Source organism: Lissotriton helveticus, chromosome 1_1, assembly GCF_964261635.1.
Source record: "Lissotriton helveticus chromosome 1_1, aLisHel1.1, whole genome shotgun sequence".
NCBI classification, from domain to species: domain Eukaryota; kingdom Metazoa; phylum Chordata; class Amphibia; order Caudata; family Salamandridae; genus Lissotriton; species Lissotriton helveticus.
Window position 1 is genome coordinate 1,186,254,733 of NC_136057.1, and position 24,931 is coordinate 1,186,279,663.

Below are 24,931 nucleotides of genomic sequence, written 5' to 3' on the forward strand. Positions count from 1 at the left end.
CTTCCAGAATCATCATGGGTCAGTTGTCTGAGCGTTGGGGAGGAGGATGTGGCCTTATGGCAAGAGCTGCCGACTTTGAAGCTGGAGAACCGGGTTCGAGCCTCGGTGTTGGCTCAGCATTCTGTGATTACCTAGTCTCCCTGCGCCTACCAAGAAATAAATGTGTCCTTGCGTAACATAAGTTACTCATGTAAAGCGCTCCGAGTTCACGCTCTATACAATTGCAAAAAAAAGAAAAAGTGGAATTAGAACCCACGCTTTTAAATGCAAAGGTGCATTGTCTTTATTAAAAGACGCAACATCGCTCCTCAATCTGTATGGATACGTTTATTATTTATTTTAATACAGCCTCAATGCAATGACAAAAAAACAACATGCTGAGGCGAGGGGTGTTTACGAGGGCGGTGGATGCAGAAACCTAGAAAGCCGCCCGGCAGAAGAGGTAATTTTGAAACACAAATGTGTGAATGAAAGGCTTTGCCAAGATCTGGTGACATTAGTGGGGGTGTGCGAGGTGCCGAGATAATACATCGTTTACATCCCCCCTCCACCCAGGCCTCCTTTGGCCCTTGAAGTTGTTCCCGAAGGAGTCCTCACACAGGCTGCTGGGGCCAAAGCCCACCGTGCAATGAGTAAGCCCTGCGCCGGTGCCACGGGTTCCTCTATAAAGAGGCGGGTGTGTGTCTGGAACAAAGATTCAATTCACGATTGTTTCAAACCCCGCCCCTGCCCCCTCCACACACACGCAGATTTCAGTCAGCTCTTTGGATTTTTTAGGGCTGTGCTGCCTTCAGGTTTTTTGCTGATTCAGGATCCTGCTGACAGCCTAGTTACCCACTGCCCCTTCCAAAAGAAAAATATATGTGCCTGAAGACAAGGAGCGAGACTAGACAGCACCCTGGGGTTTCTATGTGCTATATAATACAGCACTTTATTTATATTGTACCCCCCACCACCATAATAGCCTCTTGGCGCTTGAAGAAAAGTTTTACTATAAGACCTCGATAGATCTACAAGACTTGACAATCATTATTAATATTAGCATGCTGTACTGTTTCTAAGCGCTACAAATAGCACATGTCAGCTTTGATTGCCATCTGTGGAGTCCACCATGTATATGCCATCCAGGAGTTTGGGGTCACCTGCTCAAGGGCTCTTACAGATCTCCAAACCAGGAAACTGCTGTTAAAGTGGCGATAATGGGCTTGATAATATGCCCTTGTGAATTCCCAGAACCTGGGCTTCTATGGGAATTCACAAGGGCACATTATCAAGCCCCTTATTGTCGCTTTAGCGGCAGTTTTCTCCCGCTAAAGCGGCGACAATGTTATTGCCGTTCCTTGATAATAGGGCTGTTAGTTCGCTGTGTGATCGTTGTATGATACTAACCAGGCGCACAACACCCATAGGGCTCACCGTGTCTGTCAAAAGCCAGGACGCAAAGCAAAATTCTAAGCAAAAACACCTTATAATTTAGCAATTTATAATCACTGTCACTTTAACATAATTTGTCAGTCAAACACACACCCCTCTCAAATAAATGCCACAATCACAAATGCATATAATCCAGTTTTTTTATCAGTATTATATGGATAACATGTCTTATTGCTTTTTGGGATTTTTTATTGTTTTTTTTTCTTACATATTCATCTAAAGTCTGATGGTGCATAATTGCTATTATATACTGTATACTTTTTAGAAAAGAAACACAATATAGAAAAGAATACCATTTACAATACTAATAGCTCTAAACATTGTCACTGCAAGACCTATTGCATTGTAAATGCTTGCTTTAAAGTGGTAGCAGATTTATCTGATTTCTTTGTAGTTTCTGTCTACGAGTGGTTTGTGGTGGAAAAAAGTGCAAAATTCATGTTTAGAGCAAGAAAGGAATACTTCAGCTGGCACAGTACACCTTTGCATTACATTTGCTGGATTATAGATGTAATCTGCTTCAGGACAGTATAACATAACCATATTTCAACCCTTTTATGCCCACCTCCCATAGTAGTGGCACAATTTCCTGGTAGCCCATCCTCCCAATGGGTCCTTCCACCTGAATTCTGGAGGCGGCCGATCCAGGATCTCCATATCTTAGTGTGTTTGTGCAGCCAGCTTTGTGATTTATAATCTGCCTCTTCTGTTCTTCAAACAATAGTCCATGCCTCTAAGCCGCTCTTCGACTGATGGGGGTGCCATGGATTTCCAGCACTTGGCTATATCTCGTTTGGCGAGTACGCCCCCAATTCCTACTAGTGTACACTGCACCGTGAGGCCATTCCACACGATGTGTATCCAGTTCCCAATTGGGGCTCCACATCTGAGGCACTTGGGCCTCTGGGCCCTACCCATATGGCATAACCTGTAGGGTGTAAAGTAGACCCTGGGAAAGAATTTGAATTGGATTAATATGAGGTGTTTTGGAATCATCAACTGCCTGACTGCCATTTTAGCTGCTACCCAGTCTTCCTTGTCCAACTGCCCAATGTCAGTGGCCCATTTGTCTCTTAGGGCAGTCATGGTGTTGGGTGTTATTATTCATGTGGGTCCAGTATGGGCGAGCTGGGCCCAGCCCCGGGGCACCAGTCTTTCGAAGGGTGAAAAGTACTGTCTGCATAAAGTTAGTGCAAACAGCAACGTCCCCTACCTTGGCTCCAGTGATCAAGTTTAAAGTGCTTCTAATTGTTGTTAACATGCTGCAGTTGTTGACTTTTAGCACCCTATTGACCCCCTGCCATTTCCTCCCATATACCTCCCACCCCCTGCCATCACATTTCAACACCTCACTCCTCCCCATCAAATAACTTGCAGCTAAGTTGTGGGTGATTCTCGGGAGGTGCGGAGATTTATGTTCAGTGGCAAGTTGTCAATGCCTGGCTGGCCTTGATGTAGCCAGCCATGGATTGACCTGTGAAAAACGTCATTTTATTCACTAGCAATAGTAAGTGGGGCCATATTTATTCCTGCCCAGGGTGCTTCTGGAGTAAGGGCATTTTATTCGGGAAGTGGATTGGATTTGTTCCCCGCTTAATCCAGCACGTGCCTCAGTTGCAGATACTGAAAGAATTGTGATCGGTGTAGGTCATATGCTGAGGTCAATTGTTCAATGGAAAGCATGTGGCTTTGTGCCTACACATTCCCTAGTTTGGAGATACCCATCTTATCCCATTTGTGAAACCCTTGTAGGCGGGGTGTCTTCCCCAGCCAATTACCCTACCACAATGATGCCTCCCTTGTAAGTTTCCTGTTTCAGGCTCTGTGCCAACACTCACCGTGATCGATGTGACGAAGATCATCCGCGGAGGAATATTTAAGTGGTACAGTCGCACCATGGGGCTGTATCCTGTAAACTCGCCACATCCAGTCTGATGGCCAGGTCTCCCCTGTCGCCGAACACCCAATCATTTATGGTAACCATTTGTGCTGCCCAGTAGTAAAGCTGTATGTCCACTGCCCACAGACCCCCTTTGAATGCCGACTGAATACACTCGGTGTGCTGCACCCTTGGAGGGGAGACGCCCCAGATATAGTCATCTTGGATTGCAATCGACTTAACCACTTAGGTAGTATCCTGTGTTGGTAATTTTGAACGATATAAAACAATTGGGGAAGCATGAGCAATTTGATTAGTGCAATGTGTCCCAAGAAAATGAGGAGTAAGGAACTTCATTGTGACGGTGTTCCTGACTTTGCTCTCGAGGGGTGCTATATTTAAGTCTCAGCAGGTCCTGAGGTAGTTTGATATCTGTATCTCCAAGTAAGTGAATGGGCCCTGTTCCTGACAAATATCAAGGTATTGGCTTTCGGCTCACGCAAGGGGAGTAGTCGAGGGGATCAGTCTTGATTTGCCCCAATTGACCCTGAGTCCAGACACATCCCCATAAATTGACAACATATGTATTAATTGGGGATGGGCATCTGCCTTCTGCAAGAACATCAGGACATTGTCCGCATAGAGGGATATGTAGTCCTCTGCACCATGTGCCCACTTCAGACCCCACAGTTGAGCATCCAGTGACCCATTCTGCCAGTGACTTGGCCACAAAGGCAAAAAAGTACGGAGACTGGGAAACCCTATCTGGTACCTCTCCGGATTCGAAACCTACGGGATAGTGTGCCATTAGTTCGCACCCTCACCCAGGGTTCACTATAAAGTAATCCAATGCACTTTAGGTAGTATGTCACGAAGTTTATACGTTCCTGGACAGAGTAGAGGAATGGCCAATTGACTGAGTTGAAGGCTTTCTCAAAGTCCAGCTGGGCTGTTATTGTCAATCTGGGATCTCATTGGCCTTTGCTAGTATATTGTGGAGTCTGCAGATGCTATGTCTCGGTCCCCTCACTGCCGCAAAGCCATTCTGGTCATAGTTGATTTGGGAGCGTATCACTTCCCCCAAATGCATTGCAAGTGCCTTTGCTAGTATCTTGGCCTCGATGTTGTCGATGAGATTGGTCTGTATGAGGTGCATTCTGTCAACGATTTATTGGGCTAAGGAAGCACTGCTGCCGTGGCATTGTGCAAGTCTGGAGGGAGGGTTCCAGTCTCAAAGGCCTCTTTGAACAACTTCACCATGTGGAGGGAATACATCCGAGGCAAATTCCATTGGGTAGTGGTTAGGACTGGATTCTTTGCCCGCTGGCATGTTCTGTGCCACTAAAAGGAGCTCCTCTGCAGAAATGTACAATGCCATGGCAGGTCCTAAGCTCTGCTACAAAAGGGGGAGGGTTATGCATAGTTCAAGCTATACCACCTTGTAAAAAGAAAAATCCTATCTACAGAAACATCAACCAAAAGTCCAAAATACATCCCGGCCTTCGGGATAGTGGAATCTTCTTTACGGAGAGCTATGATGCCTTGCCAGAGATCCCTGGAAGTCACAAAGCCGTTGCACCTGCTTTTGCCCACAAGCATTACCATCTGGAAATGGAACGTGAGGAGCATGTATGAGATGGGCAAGACAGCCCAAGTGGCAGCAGAGATGAAAGCATAAAACCATGCCTAGCTTGGCATCAACGGGACCAGATGGACACAGTCCGGACAAAAAAGACTCCAGTAAGAATCCTGCTATATTTTGGAACAATGTTCCCTCCAATGTTTTTCATCTGTGTGTGGCAGTGTAAGATCTCTGTGATCTGCAGCCACGGCTATGTGCAGCCACAGGGGTTCTTACACGGGATTCCTGCCTGATTGTGCAGTTAACTGACCTCAGTACCGAAACGCAGGAGGCCTGTTTGATGGGGCAGGCAGGGCCGGACTGGGAACCCAAAGCAGCCCATGCAATTGTCAGACCGGCTCCCACACCCCGAGGTGGGGGGGGGGCGACGAGTGTCAAGCACTACTGCTTAACAAAACCGGTCCCCAGCACAGCTGCTTTTGTTACTGAGGGCTCACATTACAACATTGCTGCAAAACTGTCCTCCAGTAAGAGAACGGGCCCTCACTGCTCCAAAACTGATCCCCACTCTTGCAGCTGCCTTAGCAAACGCCCGAAGCCTTCTACGGCCAGTCCGGCCTGGGGAAGGTATTCGTGTTGGTGACTGGCATACACTGGTTGTGTCATGTTGGAAATGAGCAGGTGCAGTGCAGAGCATCTACAACCACGACAAAGCTACAGTAATATATATTAGGAAACCGGGGCTACCTGTCTCATTTTACAGCGCCAGTGAACCTCTGCTTTCTCAACTAACCACACAGCAGCGGCTCCGGGACATCTGAGGATTCCGAACGCCCTAGGCCAAATGTATTTTGGGGGCCCCTGTGCGGGTCTGCTTTGAATTTATGATCCAGTTTCAGCTCTCTCATGTCCTCTTTGGCCAGATCACAAACCGCGCACAGACACACTGGTTCAAATTCAAAATGTGTTTATAGTTCATATGCAGGGATAATGATTTATTTTTCCAATATTGTAACACTGTAGAAGCTCACTAATACTACTGCTAATAATCACTGTGACATCCTCCATTTTCTCATATCTGAGATCCTGTTTGGATCTAAAAGAAACATTTTTTATGGATGTTGCATGAAACAAAAACACATGTCATAAAATGTCTGTAATACTCTCACACATTACCCAGATTAAAAATAAATGAAAGGAAAATGCTATTTGCAGCATTCTTTTAAAAATTATTCAAGGTCATCAGGGCAAGACTCTACAGAGCTGGCTCTACGATGGGGGGGATCACTCCACTCTTCAGAACTGATAATCATTAGTTCACTTATCAACTCTGAAGACGGTTTCCTGGATACACAGGGGGAGGAATGTAAATAGAAGTCCACCATGTGTGCTTTCAGAATCACTTATATATGTTAGTGATTCTGAAACCACATGTGGTGCTTTTAGGCTTGCTCAGGCCTTTAAGTGGGAGGAAAAAACTGGTGGCGGGGGGAGGTCTCTCAAAGGAGCTTGGCTGATGTAATTAAGGGTGTGCCTTGAAACACGTAACCTAAAAATCTGTGCTTAGCATAGTGTGCCTCCCAATTGTTATTGTGCTGCCTCTGTCATTGGATCCAGATATATAATACAACAAGTAACGTTATACCTACAACAAGTCAGGACTATTGGCTTTGTCACTGGTTGGTAGGTGCATAAGATAAATAAGCAACAATTATGGCTTGAATATATTATTGAAAATGCTTCAGTTCTGAAATGATCAGACTGTGAAAAAACTATAGAAAGTCTCTCTGAAGTTATACCAAAGGCTTTGAGCAGTTGCACTGCTGCAGAGTTTAGATTTTTTTTACCCTGAGGGTTAGGGCAAAAATGACGAGCCCGATAGGTATCAGTCTCAGCACCTGCTTTTAAAAACTCAGCACTGGCAGGGTCCGACCCACTTAAAGCCCTGGGCTTGCTGCATGCCTTTTGTTAATAGAGCGTGGCTGCGGGCAGATTGTGTGCATTTTGTAAAGCTTACATTTTAATTGCAGCGCCGTGTATGGGCATGACCGGCGATGCCATTAACATGAATACTTAAAAAAATGCACACAGTCTTCCACCAGCCAAGGCATGCAGCAAGTCCAGAAGCACGACGTGTGCTTTCAGAATCACTAACATATATTAGTGATTGTGAAAGCACACATGCTTTTAGGCTTACTGCATGCCTTTTGTTAATAGAACGCTGCAGATAGATTGCGTGCCTTTTTGAAAATTGTCATGTTAATTGCAGCGCCCGGCATGCTAATACACTGTGCTTCATTTACCACGAACATTTTCAAAAAGGCAAGCAATCTGCTGCGCTCTACTAACAAAAGGCATGCAGCAAACCTAAAAGCACGACGTGTGCTTTCACAGTCACTAATATAAATTAGTGATTGTGAAAGCACACATCGTGCTTTTAGGCTTGCTGCATGCTCTTTCTTAGTAGAGCGTAGCTGGGGGCAGTTTGCTTTTTAAAAAAAGTATTCATGTTGATTGCAGCGCCCATCATGCTTCTACAGGGCGCTGTGATCAACACGAATACTTGCCTTTCGGGGATGTTCTGTGTGTGTGCGCGCTTTAAAGAAGACAATGCGCGCTCGGAGTGACATAGGTGTGTGCACCTTACAGGGAACAGAGTTCTTGACACGAGTAAGAGAACGGCAGACCTACTGAGGCAGTAGCACTGATGCTAATGCCAGCAGTCAACAGAGCTGTGATTGGACGGGAAGCCCACAGTGCCAGAATCATCACAGCAACCTTCTACAAAAAGAAAGAGGATCAACATGAATGTTATCCATTGCTAGCTACGCGACCCCCAACCCACCACTCTTAAAAGATACTTGGACATTAGACAAATTCCAAGAGGGTTAAGGGTAATTATATTTCCCTGTTTTGAGGACTCCGATACAGATCTGTTGACAGAATGGGAGGAGTTGATCCTCACCTCATACAAAATGATGGATCTTTTGATTCGTCATGCTGAACGCAAATGTAACAAACTCCTAGCAGAGATAGTACAACTAGAATTGGAAATTAAGAACATGAATTTGCCCGACCCAACCGAGAAAAACTATAAACTGTTAAAGGAGATTTTGAGCAGTTCTCAACTGTATATTAAAGACAAAAAAATTAGAAAGTTTCGGAGAGATGAGAATGATTACAAAAATGGACGTGTTTTTACCTTTGCAAAGAAATTTGACGAAGTGATACCACGTCGGGGAGGGAACAATGAGGTCAAAAACCCACCAGTGGTCTTAGCATCCACCAGCGAGTCGGACCTCTGTAGTGTTAGCAGTGTCACAACGGAACCGGAGCATACTATCACCCTAGGCACCACCACAGACCCGGCGACATCCTCTTTTTTAGAGGAGATGAATTGCTTTCGCAAGGGCTCAAGAAACAATTACAATCGGGACACCATAAAAAGACAAGAAGGGGTAGGAGGCGCAACACCAGATCAGTGGCCCGCAATGCAAAAAATTGAGCCAAACCTCGCACAAAGAGTTGAATATTGGAAGTAATGCGGCTGCTGATTCCAATTTTGTAAATGTTGTAAACTTATCGGACTTTGACCTTACCAAATGTGATGAAAGGGTACTTACCAAAGGTTTGATCTACATTCCTTAGAAGACAGCCTGAGAAGGAAACACAAACAATACAAATACGACCTAACCAGACAGGAATATTTAGCTTTTAAAACAATATACACTGACTCACATCTAGTGATGAAGGAAGCAGATAAGGGCGGTAACATAGTCCTAATGAGAGAAGAAGACTACATAGCAGAAATCAACCGACAGGTACAGGACACACAGGCCTACATTAAGTTACAAGGCAATCCTCTCAAAACATATCTGCTGCAATAGGGTCCCAGATCAGGGCTTGGAAAGAGCAGGGCCTTCTAACGGATAGGAAGCAAGATACTTACATACTGCCTCACCCAAGGCACCTTGCATTTACGTACTTCCAAAAATCCACAAAACCGATCCTTTCCCTCCTGGTAGACCAATAGTATCGGTTATTGGATCACCTACTGAGCACCTCTCAAAATATGTTGACATCTTTCTGCAGCTACCTTCTTACCTCAGAGACACCGGTGACCTCCTCACAAAATTGGAGGACATAGAATGGACTTCCGAGCTTTCCTTCGCAACCCTAGATGTGTGCGCATTGTACACAAGCATCCCTTGGCAACAGGGACTGCAAGCTGTATCAGACACCCTATTTGAAAGAGATGCAACATTATTTGCACATACTCAAATGGTTTTAGACATGACAAAGATAGTTTTGGAAAACAATGTTTTCCTGCACCAAGGCCCCTGGTTCCAACAAGCTATGGGCGTAGCAATGGGCTCTAAATTTTCACCATCCATAGCTAACTTATATATGGGGAGATTTGAACAAAGACACTAATGGACAAATGGCCCACTGAATTTGACTGCACACATTGTATACTGGGGACGGTATATGGATTATGTTTTCATCACCTGGGCAGGTAGTAAACTGGAATTCCTGAAACTAACTGAATATCTGAACGACAATTCCTTCAAACTGAAATTTACTTCTAACTTCAATACGTCAGATTGAGTTCCTGGACACTGTCATCTATACAGAGGAAAATAAAATCATGTCTAAACTGTACAGAAAGAAAACCGCGTGCAAAGCAGTGTTGCATGCGGACAGTACGCATCCGAGAAGTCAAATCAGAGCTATACCCATGGGAGAAATGACTCGCATCCGCCGTAATTGCAGCGAAGATGAAGTATTTCTCAACGAAATTGATATCCGACAGGAACGTTTCAAACACAGGGGCTACTCCAGAAATGTTGGAACCTGCAAAAAAATGCATATTGAAAACAGCCAGGCACATATTACTCAAGAAAGTCAACAAGAGTAAGGAGGCTAAATTCAAAGACAACAACAAAATAGGTCTCATTACTGACTATCATGTAGAAAGTCATTCCATATATAAGATTATAGCTAAACATTGGTATCTACTGACCATGGACAAATCACGTAGTAAACATCTTACTAACAAACCGAAAATAATCCACAGAAGGAACAAAACGCTGAGACATCTTATGTTCTAGTTATCTACCTCTGAGAAAAAAAGAAGACACTTGGCTACCAAAAAAACTGAAGGTTTTTATAAATGTGCCCACTGCAATATGTGCTCCCTTGCAATAAACGGTATCAAAGAATTCAGGTATAATACAGCTACCATCCATCACATTAGGGAATTCATGAACTGTGATTCAAAATTCATAGTGTACTGCATTATATGCCCCTGCAAGCAAATCTATGTCGGAAGCACAATAAGAGCAGTAAAGGAGAGAATACAGGAACACATAAGAGCAATCATAAATAACGATAACAGCTACCCTATGGCAGTGCATTTTAACAGGGTCCATCAAGATACATGCATAACTAATATCAGATTTCATGCAATAGCACAGGCCTACAATGACCGAGGGGGGACGGGACCGCACAGCCACTCTCAGAAAATTAGAGGCCGAATGGATAATTCGTCTATGGGCTGTGGAGCTAGGTCTACATTTTGACAAAGAATTACATGTATTCCTGAGAGATTAATATGATTTACCACCATTCTCAATCAGGTACCTAGTATGCTGATAACCTTGAACAGTCTGCCCTTATGTCTTCATGCATCTCAAAAGCATGTGAACAACTGTAAAGAAGAAGTCTGTATTCTCTCTTGTGTCAGAAAATGTAGTATAATGTCTCTTGCGGTTTACCACACACAATCTGGTTAGCATAAAATGTTTTTGGAAGAATGAATTGGGTAACAACAACAAACTCACTTGCTGGTGTCGTCGTTATTTCGGGGCTATTGATCCCTTGACCAGACAGACACGTATTGGACATGAATAAACCAACAACATACTAGTGAGGGAAACTCCTGAAAAGATTTATACTTTTATGACGCTTGGGAGTACAGCAAACTCACTTATAGGATTGGGAGGCAATCCACTTGCTAAATCAAGGTGTAGCAATCTATTCACTCATGAAAATTCCAGATTGGCCTTGATACTTCCCAGCCACAAATCTTAGAAGCCTTGAGGAAGTTACTTTTTAGTAACGAAACACATGTCGGCTGCCTGTCTCATCCTTTTTCTTCTGGGATTTCAGCACAGAAGGACTTTTGGCAACAACAATTTGTGTACTATTACAAAGGACTGTACAGATATATATGTAAAATAAGTTATTAAAACATCAAAGCCATTCCAGGTTTTGGATGTTCTCTCTATGGTGAAAATTGGTGCTGTGCATATGAGCAATTGGCGGTCTGGACTCTCTAAACAGGCCAAGACAGGGAATAAACTCCCTTAAAAGCATTGGCTTCTATGACATAAATATCTGAGTGCCGAGGTACGACAAACTTTGTTTAATAGTCTCCTACAACTGCCCCCGTTCGGGATCTGAGTGGAAGCCGACACCCGAGGTAGTGGGATGTCAAATGTTACCTTGATGGGCACCATTTGTCACATATGAAACAATTTCTATTGACAGTTTCATTTCTATTGACAAAATTAAGCACAGGATTGGAAAGTGACAGTCTAAACCACCACTACCTTTGTTGTTTGATTGTGTTATCCATTGCTATACACCTACAAATGACAGCAAAGAAGAGGAAAAAGAACAGTTTTACAACAGACTCCAGTCCATTTCTCCTAGAGAAATTACTTTATAGAGACATCACCATACTGATGGGAAATCTCCATGACAAGATTCGAAACACTGGTTATGAAGAATCCATGGGCAACCTTGGTTTTGGCGACATGAACGAGAAATGGCCTACAAAGCCCTCCACAACTCCGGACCCCAATACCTCAACAAACTAATCTCTTTCCACGCCCCCAAGAGAAACGTCCGCTCTTTCGAGCTAGCCCTCGCCACAGTCCCAGTGTGTGTGTGGCAGATCCTTCTCTTACCTCACGGCGAAGACCTGTAACAAACTCCCCACCGCATCCGATGAAGCCCAACACTGCACCAATTCAGAAAGGACCTCAAGACCTGGCTCTTCGAATAACCTATGGAGCTGTGCACCCCCCCTCAGCACCTTGAGACCCTCATGGGTCAGTAGTGTGCTTTTAAACCATGATTGATTGACTAGGTTGAGGCCTTCAATCAGGGCAGTGGCATAGACAAGCAGGGCGGCACAGACACCAACGTCAAGGCAAGAATCGTTAGAGAAAGAACTGCCTTAATTCAGCTAAAGAAGATTTGGAGCTCCATGGACCTAACCCTGCAAACAAGATCTGACTTTTTGAAACAAACTTACAATCGTTCCTCCTGTATGGAGCAGAAACTTAGCTTCAAACTGCTGGCCGCTTGGGCACCCGTCAGAGGTCAGCACCAGCCTCCTAAGGGAGTTGTGATCTAACATCATCCCCAGACCCTCCAAAGCGGTCTTGTCCTCTGTTTGTGTCCCTCTTGCTGGGCCTTTAAGGCTCATATTTTGTCTCTGGACAGTGACTCATGTGTGAGGGGCCATTGTTGGGACCTCTCCCCATCATTTGAGGTCAAGGGCTCATCCAATTTTTGGCAAGTCATTTCCTTTCCTTCAGCCAGCTCATGCTCATTGGGGAGTGTCAAAGAAATAGGAGTTGCTGTGGAACAGGACTTTTAACCGAGCAGGGTAGAGTATCATATATTTTAACTGGAGGGTTCTCAGCTTTTGTTTCACCCCAAGGAAGGAATTGCGCAGAAGTTGTGTTCTATTGGTGTAATCCGAAACACTGAGACCTATGCGGTGGCACAGTGGAGGTCAAATTATTGTCAGGCCAGCCAAAGGATTGCATCTGTCAGCTTATTTCAGTATCCAAATAAAAAAAAGGGAGCGTGAGAGGGCCCTGGGTGGAGGTTTAGACGCCAACACTTTCTGTGATGAAACATGAGGACCGGTCAGGTGGCGCCACCCAGGATTTGAACCAAATTGTGAGAAAGGTAAAATTGCAAACCTTCTGAGGCCTCTGGAAGGCCCACAAGCCATAGGTTGTTCCGGCGGAAACAGCCCTCTGCGTCTTTTACCCTTTGTTCCAGTATGCCCATTAAGGTTCACAACTGTTTGAGTTCCTTTAGCACTGGGTTCATTTCGTCATCAAGTGTAGAGATGCAGTGCTGTGCCTCAATCGTGTGTTTAGAAAGATTCTTCAGGTCTTGCCTGAGTAGGGAGTGCTCAGTGCCCACTACCTCAATCTTTTCATTTAAGTGTTTATGGCAATCCATGATCACCTACACAGTTGTGGCCTGGGTGATGAGCCAAATCATCTGATAACATCGTCCCGCCAGCCCCGGTGACAGTTGTTGCATGCTTAGTAAACCTGTCCATTTTCACCTCTCCGCCGCACCAAGGTCCTCACTCGTGTATCTAGGCAAGCCAGTTCCTTTCCCAGTGGCCAGCATACAGCTTTGGAGGAGTCACCCACTGGCAACACCCTCACAGACATTCATGCATATTTTTGCTCGCACAAACACTTGCAGATGGGTATTCTCTGACAAAGCTCGCTGTGGCCATAACTCAGTCTTCTACAGGACGTATCATGGTCCAAGGACTGCTCGCCATTTTGAATTAAGTCCACTTGCTTCAGAAAAGCAACAATTTTAGCCCATCAACATACAGACGTACTTTTTTTCATACCTCCTTTTGGATTACACAAGGAGGAGGTTGGCCAGTTTGTTTGTCTTCATTTGAGGGCTGCCCACATACCGGAAAGGAATGAAAAGTGTGGATCTACTTTGAACGGATCTAGTGTTGAGACTCTCCGATATAGCCTTGAGAAAGTCCAATGTTCGGGGTGAAATAAATGTTTGCTGAAATATCCACGCGACTTTGGCCTTGCCAAATCCCCACTGTACAGATTCGCCAAGCCCAGGATCGAGCAGGCCGCCCGCGGCCCGTTTGGGCAATGTACCCTGCCATGGGCTCAGCAGCTGCCTGTCGAGATCTCCAGCTGTCCTGGAGTAGTCCCATCCCAGAGGAACTTCTTCGGGGCGATGTGCAGTGCAGTGCTGTTGCTCGGCAGCCAGCACAGCGGTGCCCAGGATTCCACAGCAGCCCTTGGGCCACTACTGCCTCTCTCTCACTGTCTGACCCTTGGTTGCCGCTCTTTCTCGTGTGGCGCTTTCAGTTGCAGCACTGCTTAACCCTCTCACTTCCCAGAGATGGCAGTCTCAGGGCGATCAAAGTCCCTGCATCGGCCCATCGGCTGCTTGTTTCAGGCTTCCAGCCTCTCTATGATCTTTGTCTAGTCTAGACTTCCAAGGCACCTCCGGGCCACAGCAACGACACGGAGTGTCCCCACTCCACCCCTCCCTCTGCACCTCCCCCACCCCAAAGGCTACATATGGAAAGCCTGCAAGTTTTGGAGGCAGGTTGTTGAAGGATGGAGCAGGCTAAAAGAACAATTTAGGTTGGTGGGGGGGGGGGGGGTCCGTTAACCCCTGACAGCTATCTTTGGTCATGAAGCCACACCCCAAAAAGGTATACATTTATGAAACGTAGACAGAATTCTGTAAAGGGTCATTTGGGTAGATAAGTCAGGGTTTTCTAAAAAAAAAAAAAAAAAAAAAAGCAGTTGATATAAATAAAATACAAATAAGTAGGGAAAAATGGAAATATGAAAGTGTTTTCATCTGTAATTTTATGTTTAATGGCTGCTTACAAATGTAATATTCTATTAAATCCATCATAAATCTTCTAGTTGCATGTGTGTAGTTTGAGTTAGTTGTCTAAAAACCCAGAGCGAGCAACTGAGCCACAGGTTATAATGATTTAGGAGTTCAGATGATGAATGAAAAATGGGTATGCATGAAACCATCTTCAATGTGCCCAAGATGCTGAGTTTAGGATTATTGGTTATCTATACAACTCAGAATTTGGAGTTACCCATACTGTCATGATTGAGAGGGCATTTTGCAAAATGTTCTTCCCCACACACACACTTCTCCATATAAAAATTTAACCACACTTGTGTGGCTGGTCCTATTGCCCGTGGCAGGCAAGGCTGATATTGCGATGTTGAAAATTGACCCATTTTGGCAATGTGGTTAGCTATAGTATTTGGGACCAGGCTCAGCTGTCACCAAGGGAAACCAACCAACCCCAGATATTTCGGAAAACTAGTCACTCCAGGAAGTTTCGGGTGGTGTGATTTGCATAGATCCAAATATGTTTTCTTACGTAGTATGCCTCGCAATGTCAAATTGTGGGTAAAATCAGTAATTGTTCTTGCAATTCTGTGAGGGCTGTTTCTGCACTTTGCAGGGATCCACAGAATTCCTACCAGACAGCATTCCCTCACTACTTGCAATAAATATGGTACCCCACTTGTGTTGGTGGGCATATGTCCTGCAACAGCGAGTGGTCAAAATTTGAACAGTGTAAAGCTAATCTGCTATCATTGAGGTCTTCACATGGTTGCGTTTTGATCCGTTTCTATGACTTGTGATGGCCCATCATTACATGGGCGGATAGCGTTTGAGTTGGGAGAAATGTGATAATGAAGGGTGGTCCACTTTTGGCCATTGTCTAGAAGTGACCCAAGTTTCCTATTACAACTATGGTAAAAAGTTCCTTTTGTGACCCATACTTTGACGTTTGCAGGGCATTCTCAGTAATAAAACATCCTGGGATACATGGAAGCCACATCATCCTGACTTCCCTGTGGTCGCTAGGTTTCAGAAATACCCTAGGTTGGTAGGGTTCCTAGGTTGACAGCTGACCCACAGCCTGAATAGTGCAGCCGTTCAACATGGCAAGAGAGGAAATTGAGATTGGGTTTGGGGGTTAAGACCAAAACTGTTAATGGGTGGGGCATGGACGGTCCAATTACAGGGTGAACTGCCCCCACTTCATTTCCCTGTCACTAGTAGTCTTTCTGCCCTCGTTTATAGCAGATTGAGGGTAAAACCCCCCTAATCTGCCCCTTTTGGGGCAGTAAGAATGTTGGGACTGTTATTGGGTTGGGGCACAGCTCTATGCCAGGGCAACCCAACGCACTGCCATTTTATTTTTTCAAATTAAAATTATTCTCTAGCACTAGAGGGATTTCTGTTCCCCAGGGAGGAGATGGGGGCCATTTGGTGTAAACTCCCCCAATTTTCCCACCAGGGATACAGAAAGATGACGTGCCCATGCCAAGATTGCCCCTTTTTCAAAAAATGAATTCCTTGTGCCTAGTGGATGGATATCTATCTGCTTGGCAAACCCACGTTGATTGGTGGTATATCTAAACCCCCAAGCATGGATTAAACTGAAAGTATTCTGCGTCCACTGCTATCACTCTCATTGCATGATGCACTGGCATAACACAGTTGGAAAAAAATATTTAGTAAAAAATAAGCTCTTGCCTAGTGCTGCAAGATAATTATGATGTGACCCTATATGGGGAAATTCCACACTTATAATTACCCATAGTTCCCCTAACTGGTTAGACTGCTCATCAGCAGACATCAGGCTGATAAACAATCTGATATCAGAGCTGGGAATATAAACTAAAAATAATTTGTTTATTTGCGGGAAGAATATGGGTTTGACCCCTTTTTAAATAAGGGAGTACCGTTTCCTGAAACCCTACTTGGAGCTTGTCTTGAAATCTTGCTTTCTTAATCTCCCCACGTTGCCCGTCTGGACCTACATAAGGCCTATGACAAGATGAAGAGAGTGATATCAGGCTGCAACAGTCAATGATTCATTGTGCTCAAACCCTACTGGTTGGGCACTCAAATGACAGGACTGATTGTTGATGGAGGACAATGGTTCTCCAGGGATTTAATGACAAGGGACTCTGGGAAGCCTAGCTGGAATACATTTTATATTAAAAATGCATACCTCGCTGAAACGGGAATGTGGCAACAGGCATCCAAAGCAAACATAAGGAGATGATGGACAGAGCACTGATACTTTTCAGACACTCTCCCCCAGTCACAGATCTGGGTTGAATCCATCATTGTGCTTTAGCTCACTTCGCCACACCAGTTCTCAGACCAAGCTATATGCAAATCAGTCTTGACCCTGTGCCTCATGGGAACAGTCAAGCCCGATCTGCCAAGCCAGGTCTTTCCTGGACCCGATAGAAGCATCCTGGGGCCAGTTTCGGGGTAACACCCCTCATCAGCCAGGCTAGCTTGAATCCAGTGGGAAAGTGAGCAAGGGACCCACGCCTGGGCATACCCTGCCAACTTAGGGCGAACACACTAAACACAAGGAGATAATGGACAGAGCACTGAAACCTTTCAGACACTCACCCCCCAGTCACAGATCTGGGTTGAATCCATCATCGTTCTTTAGCTCACTTCGCCACACCATTTCAGACCCAGCTACATGCAAATCAGTCTTGACCCAGTGCCTCATGGGAACAGGTATCCCTCGCATTTAACTTTGGGCTGCTATATCGCGATACAGCCATTTGACCTTAAAAAATGTAATTGTCCCCCAGCCCTTCCCCTCATTTATCCTAAAGAGGTGACCCATTTAGTGCAGTGAAAGGCCTTCTCCGCAGCCAGTGCCTCATCTGGACTGTCCCAGGTAAGCCATAGGAGTTGTCCCAAGGTCCTGGTCATTAACTGCTTCCTGGGGGAGTAGCTGGGGACAAAGCCAACCTGAGCATAGTGGACTAGAGAAGGGGTGAACCCTCTTTAGCCTTCTGGCTGAATTTTTAACCAGAATTGTAGCAACCACATTAATTAAAGAGATAAGATAGAAGTTGCTACAATCTAGAGGTTTGTTAAGCTCCCTTAGGATAGGCAATATAAGAGCCTTGTTAGCGTAGAGATTTGATCCATAGAGCAAAGAGTCTGCCTCCGTAAGAGTCACAAACAACATGGGGGCTAGTATGTCCTTGCTGGTTTGGTAAAAGTACCCTGGAAATCCTACTTTTCCAGGGAATCAACATATGCGGAGGGTTGAGCTCACCTCCGAGGTTTCCTCCAGTGTCTTTTCTCCCTCCAGCTGTTGTCGACCCCCTTGGCTGTGAAGGGAGAAGTGGGGCTAACAACCCCTCTTCAGCAAGATTTGTAGGCAGGAACTGGGAGCTATAAATGTCCTCATAATACAAGGCAAAGGCTTTCGAAATGTCAGTAGTTGGCATGAATGGTCATAGATGGCTACAGTGGTAACTAAGGAGACCATTTGTCCCTACTATTAGGTTAACCATCTCCGGCACTCTCACCTCATATTTTCTTTGCCTCAGTTTGACCAGCACACGTTCTGCTATCATAGTAAAGAAAATATTCAGTGCAGTCTTCTCAGCTGTGCTGAAGACATTGATGCCTTATTATCTTCCCTCTACAAATGAAGATGGGTACAAAGCTGTTTCTTTACATCTAGCTATCTGTATTTTGTGTCCTTCGTGTCTCACGGAGAAGGTGGAGGAAGAGGGCACAGCCCACAGAAAGCCCAATTTATTTTGTAGATTGCTACAAGAGACCGCCATGCATGGCAATGGGTGTCACATGGCAGCAGCTCTTTCAAATGCAGGAAGTAGCTTATATGCGATGATGTGTCATGTGCGTTGTATAGTAACATAAAGCACACATCCAGTAAGCTTTATCTGACCTCCTATGAGCAAAGAAACTTGATTTAAGTGGTACGGCTGTAATCGACAGTCTGGATCTCTATTCTAAGGGAAGATGTCCCAAGGCTCTGTCATTGTTTCAAAAGGAAATAAAGTATCTGGGGATTGGGCAGCCTGCTGCAAAAGGACAATGCTTATGCCAGTGGGTGAGTGTTGAAAGAACAGCTCGTCTCTAACATTCCATGGTAGGTATCCAAGTGGGATAACACAAGTACAGGCTCCTGTGATCTAGGGAAATATAAGCCCCTCCACCACAAACCCAAAGAAACCGAGATCCTATAAAGGATTGGCTGGACATGTGTAGGGTTGCACTGCAGTTGAATTGACGTCCAACAGTATAACAGTTTCACTGTGTGTGAGAAACAATAGCATGAAAAGCAACAAGATAGGTTCCAACTGTTAACATGCAACAAGTCTATGCCAGGTAAGCTATGTATATCAAATATTCCCTGGGGGATCAGAGCCTAGATATAGGTAAGTTACTGCCAAAGGATGAGGGTCAGTGACATACCTCAAAACAAGTTAATGTCAGTGAAGCTGAGCTGAAGAACCATAACTTTTTTCAAGCAATTTATTTTTGAATAACGATCTGGTCTTGTCCCAATCCTTCCGCATTTAATCACCAGTCTTGTGCAGGCTGTTTCTATGTTAGCACCAGCAGCCTGACTTCGATTATGCCATCCTGTACCAGAAGGATGCATGTAGGTTTTCAGCCATGTTGCAGTATTTTTCTGTGAATCCGTGGCAGAGTACGCTGAAATGCCTATGGAGGAATCATTATAGGACATCCAGGAACCTTTCAAGATTAGCCAGTTTACCGTATTTAGTTTTTCTTTGGTCAGTTGGAACGATCATCATGGCTGGTTGAAAGAAGCTTTATTTGATGTCCCTGCATTTGAGATGAGGGTGCAGAGCGGGAAAGTGTCTTTGTGTTGCACTGGTGTCCGCTGGAAAAAACGGTTCAGAGTTTTGTGCAGCCAGCAATCAGAAAGATCACATGCCCAAAAGCCATGTGGCCTTTCCTCCTCCCATTCAGGGATACCATAGAGTCTGACAATATTGCAGCAAGAATGACTTTAGACCTACAAACCATGACATATGCATTTTCTAAATATTATAAAATAATGTTTCTTAGATGTTTGTCAGCATCACTAAATATCATCCCATGTTTCCCTTTATGTACATAAAATGTAATGATTATCTTGTCATTGTTATATGCTACAGAATAGCCATCATCAATGGATTTGGCCTTGCAGGTAAAAATAGTTTGGAACCTTAAGTTTGACTTGCTGTGTTGTTCCTTCCTTCTCAGAATTTATCCAGTAAACTGGCACAGATAACTTGCCAAGGAAATTTGTGCCACAGCTTCCAGTCCTTCAATACCTGTTACACAGACACCGGACTCTGGGGATTATACATGGTGTGTGAGCCAAATACCGTTGAAGACATGATGCACTTTGTTCAAAAAGAGTGGTAAGAAAGTATTTATGGATCTGCTAAAAACAGTCTGGTTTTGTGTGTAATTAATGAAATGTACCCCAATTTAAAATAAAGAGTGTGTATATTGTATTATTTCATAACGCGATGGCCGGATAATGTAGTCAGGGGCCGCAAAGAAGGCCACAGGGAGATCAGCCAGGCATAGAAGCGCCCGAGATACTGGCCAGTGGACTTAGTGAGCGTCTGCCATCAGGGGGAGACCAGAACTCTGAGGGCAACCGGCTCCATTCGTACAATGCAGCAGGGCAGGGCGAAGATGGTGAGTCCCTGCATAAAGGCACAAACGCCATCCCCCAAGTCAGCCTCTTCACAGCGCGGCTGACAGAGTGTCCACAGGGTTGGTGGGGGGCGTGAGCAAACTAGCCCGGCCAGGTCCAGCGCCATCACTGCCTCAGGGGAGTGTGTAGGGGCCTCCGCGCTAGCCCGCCACGCCTCCCGCCGCAACCCACAATCTAGGCCTGGCGCCGAGACACACAGCAGGCCGGTAAGGACCCGGGGGCGTCTCGAAGGAGAGCCTACTAATGTCACTAGGGAGGAGCGCAGGGCAGCGCCGGAGCCCAACCAAAGCCGCACTCACCCTACCCACAGGCCGCCGCATCCACGTCTGGAGAGGGCTTCCAGCTCCGGGTCGAACTGCCGACGATCAGCACGGCGGAGCCGTCTCAACTCGGCATCAGAGCGCTCCATTGACCATCGGGAGCAGATGGATGGTGCTTGCTGGTGCAGGAAGTGCGTTCACATCGAAAAATATGTTGATTGCCCAGCCCGACCGACAGAGCTTCAGGCAAAGGCGGCCATCTTGGTTGCCTCCGTGGCCACGCCCCCTGACTTTGAAGGTTACCTTGATGGTCCCTGTATCCGGCCTGCGCTCCATCATAGATGCCTGAACTTATGGCTTTCACCCGGCCTCACATAACCAGATTACCAAGAGTGGAGCTTTGTGCTTTTAGGTGTTTTACTTACCTGAAACCTTAAAATTACATGTCTCCGGTTCTGCTGATTGGATTTTTGTTGTTTTGGTGTCAAGTTATTTAATATAATCCAAGTTATACCCGACTGCTTTTGTGCCAAGCCACCAGAGGGTTAAGCACAGGTTAATTTGAGGTTTGCTTGTGACTTCACCCTGACAGAAATTATGGTTGCTGCTTAAGTAGGGTTTCACCCCCCTCAACCAGTAACCTAATTTCCAACATTGGTGTTCAGCGGGGAGATGAAGACCTACTTATGCACAGTGCCCTAAAGTGATTTTGATTTGCACTAAAATCCTACATAAATTATTTGATTCTAATTCGAGTTTATTAAAATTCTCCTTAATTGGCCCTTTTTTGCTTTTCCAAATTGACTTTCATTCTACCGGACTGTCTGTGACCATACCCTCAGAAATGGAATTCGAGCTCATCATCCTGAAGGCTGAGCTCAAGCAGTTCTGTAAGGAAATGGGGACTGCCAACCAAGAAAGACACCAACAATTTGGAACTTCAGAAAGCCCTGATGGCTTGGTTGGAGGTCCAGCAACAGAGGATGAAGATGAGGAGGTTGGCATCGCCTTACCCAACGTACGGCTGTACTACTGAGCATCTCAGCTAACTGTAATCAATCAGTGGCTGCATGCCCCACAGGACGAACCGGTGCTACGTATGGACAGGCATACACTGGGCACGAATGGTCTACTGGGTGCTCTATACGACAAAACAAAACAGAACACATTAATAGGACCGCGGCCCACATGGTGCAGGTCTGGTTTGCGGTGCAACGTGCGCTGGGATGGGAGGGATGGGATGGGAGGGGGTAAACTGGGACTCCCCCAGGCTCGGCAAGCTACGCAAGAGCAAGGGATTTACAAAATGGGACCTTATAGGCATTTCCAAGGTGGGCGACATATGGAAAAAGGAAGAGGTGATTCCTTTAAAAAAATTACAGGCAACGTACAAGATGGCAGGGAGGGAACAATACCGATATATTCAAATCAAACACGCCCTGATAAAGGCCATACCTCCGGGAACCGAACTGCCCAAGTTCTCTTCCCTCGAGGACCGTTTATTAACTGACTCACTCACTAACTAAAAAGGCAATCTCACTGACGCATCGAAAGTTGCTCAACAACCAGAAGGATCCCACTCAAACCTTAAAGGAGAGATGGCAGGCAGAGGTGGGGTAGGTGGACGAGCAGGAGTGGCAGGAGGCGCTGGCATCACCACGAGAGGTGGCGACCCCTTCCAGGTTAAAACTTGTGCAGCTCAAGATACTACACAGAACATACTTCATGAGAACTACTCTACACAAAATAGGGAGGGCAGACATGCCACTTTGCTTGCGAGGGTGTGGGCTCACGGATACCTTTTATCATACAATATGAGATTGTCCTCCCACTACACAATATTGGAGGGAGGACATGGCTACGATTACCCAGACATGCGGATTCGAGGTCCCCCAGAACCTCGGAGATGCCTGCTTAATGTGTGGGAACCCACTGATCTCACCCATGCAGCACAGGATTGGGCATCCCTCAGTATCATAATAGCCAAAAGAAATATCACACAACACTGGGGAGCCCCAACGATGCCCTCCCATCGACATTGGTGTTGCGAGCTTGATAGCGCCATGGTTGCGGAAAAGGCATTTTTATAAATAAAGGATGCCCCCGAAAGTGGACACGAGTATGGGGAAAGTGGAACGCTTATCGGGGTAATATATGTGCCCCTCTAGCCGATGACTCGGAGCCGGACTGAAGTGGTTAATAAAGGGAAAGTAAACACATCATGAGCAGTCCACCAAGTGGGGCATGGGAACCTAGAACTGATATGGCATCGAGCTGGGTACAAATGTATTCTCATCTACATTTATTATGTACAGTGATAACTTTCAATATATTATATCTACTACTCAATGTAACGGTCAATACCTGTGAACTGTTTCTACTTGTGATGTATAATAAACACAATAAAATGTTTTTTTTTAAATAAAAAAAGATGAGGAGGATGACTTGCAGTAGCAGGGCCTGGATGTCAGCCCCGAAATACAGCACTGATGAGACGGGATTACTTGCCTCCTGAATTGGAACTCCCTGCCAGAGTGGAGAGTGTCTTTACAAGCACAGCCCACAGAGAACCTGGCAGGTAGAAAGGGAGTTCAGGCTGCAAACGGCCTAGCTTAAATTGTAAGCAGAGGAGAGGATGGCTGAGAGCTGTGGCAAGAGAGAAGACAAAAACTGAAAGGGTCTTGACAAGGGAAAAGTCAGAGGCTGAAAGAGCATCAGAGGAAAAGAGACTAGACATGGAGAAGATGAGAATGGCCCATGAGCTAAGTCTCAGAGAGCTGGACATAAGAGCTAAACAAGTGGAGTCCAGAAATATTGGAGGCAGCATACTCGTAGTGCCCAAGAGGGTCCATATCCCATTTTTTTGGAAGCTATACCCTCACACACTATTGCGACATGCTTCATCATCGGGCTTCTTATACAAACCCTGTACTATCTTGTACAGGGGTGGAGCTTTATTATACATTTTTAGCTATATATCAGCAATAGGAATCTTATACAGAGTAGTTAAAACTGCTTCTGGAAATACCCAATCAATTAATTTTATTTTCAGGTTATCTAGACAGGTTTAAAAAAGATATATGGATGGTGTTGTGGCATAACCACTTTCCCTTCACTAGATTCTTTGTCAATATGTTTCGGCCATTTTCCAGTGCGCCTAAGGGTTGATAGCCTTCGTCAGGATGAAGAGCCCTCTGTCCTTATGTAATGAGTCAGTCATCGTACCAGCTCAAACCATTGTTACACATAAACTATATAAATACCTTGCATTTTTGTATATATTGTAGATGATGAAGCTTTCTGTAGTCATCTGGGTAGTGGTTCTTAAACTGGGTTGACGATAGGGACGTCATCCTGTAGACACACATTTGTCAAGGGTCCGACTCTGCATTAAGCCACTCCTCAGCTTGAACAGTGAGAACTAGGAGGGGGATTAATGATTAGTGACCTCACGCCTCCTTGTGTGGAGCATAGATGATAAAGCTAGTCAGTTGTGTGTAAGGTAAACCAGGGAAGTATTCTGGATGTCCCACTATTACTTTCTGCATCCACTTTGTTGTCAGGTAAATTGTTATGTGGATCGTCTGAAGTAGTCTTCACTTTTCTGGCAGAAGGTTGCGGCTACTGCAAGTGCAGTCTGTTGTTTGTGCTGTCATTGGGAGGGGGTCAGCAACGCTTCAATCAGTTCACACCAACAGGTTCCTCTATGCCTGTGTTTTTGACAGGGCAGGGGCTGGGCTGCTCCTGCCTACTCAATCCTCCACTCATTTGCTGCGTGCTGTTCAGCCCTGTCCAAAACTGCGTCTGTCTCAATTTTTAAAAAAAAGTGTGCGCATTGATTTGCTTGGAAGGGGAGAGCCTATTTCAAGCCCATGCATGTCAGTTTTTTCTTGAGTCCCATAAGGCTTGCTCTACAGTACTTGACTGCAAAGGTGTAATCTGAATATATATCCCTCATACCAATGAGTACGCAATGCCCCACTTGGAATATTGTGTCTGTCACACAAATTCAGGATCTTCATGACAATAGATCTTTGGGAGGATCTAGGTGGTTGGGGTCTCGTAGGAACCCGGTGAGTTCTCTCGACTGTGAAATAAGTAGATAGCTTTTGAGGGGTAACAGTTTTGCCCAGCCATGTTTTGATGAACTGCATGGTATTTTTTTTACATTTACATTTACATTACGACCCCCTATGCCCTCAGGCTTTTCTGTGATCCACAAGTTGACGTGCTCTACCTTCTGCATTCTCTGTCCAAGAACCTAACTTTGTCCATCAGCTCTTGCATCTGTTTCTGCAGGTTAGTAGTGTGATGTTCCAGCTCTTAGATTGCAGTTTCTGTTTTTCAGACCCTATCTGGCATTTCACGCTGGTCTTTGT

The 24,931-nt window shown here is 45.3% G+C and overlaps 1 protein-coding gene across 1 annotated transcript in view; it reads left to right on the plus strand.

The window, feature by feature from the left end:
* PMPCB (peptidase, mitochondrial processing subunit beta) overlaps nt 1–24,931 on the plus strand; it is a 171,224-nt gene that overhangs the window by 96,266 nt on the left and 50,027 nt on the right. Inside the window, exon 9 of the mRNA XM_078679446.1 lies at nt 19,827–19,987. Coding sequence (XP_078535572.1) covers nt 19,827–19,987 — 161 coding nt within the window. The remainder of the gene's footprint in view (nt 1–19,826; nt 19,988–24,931) is intronic.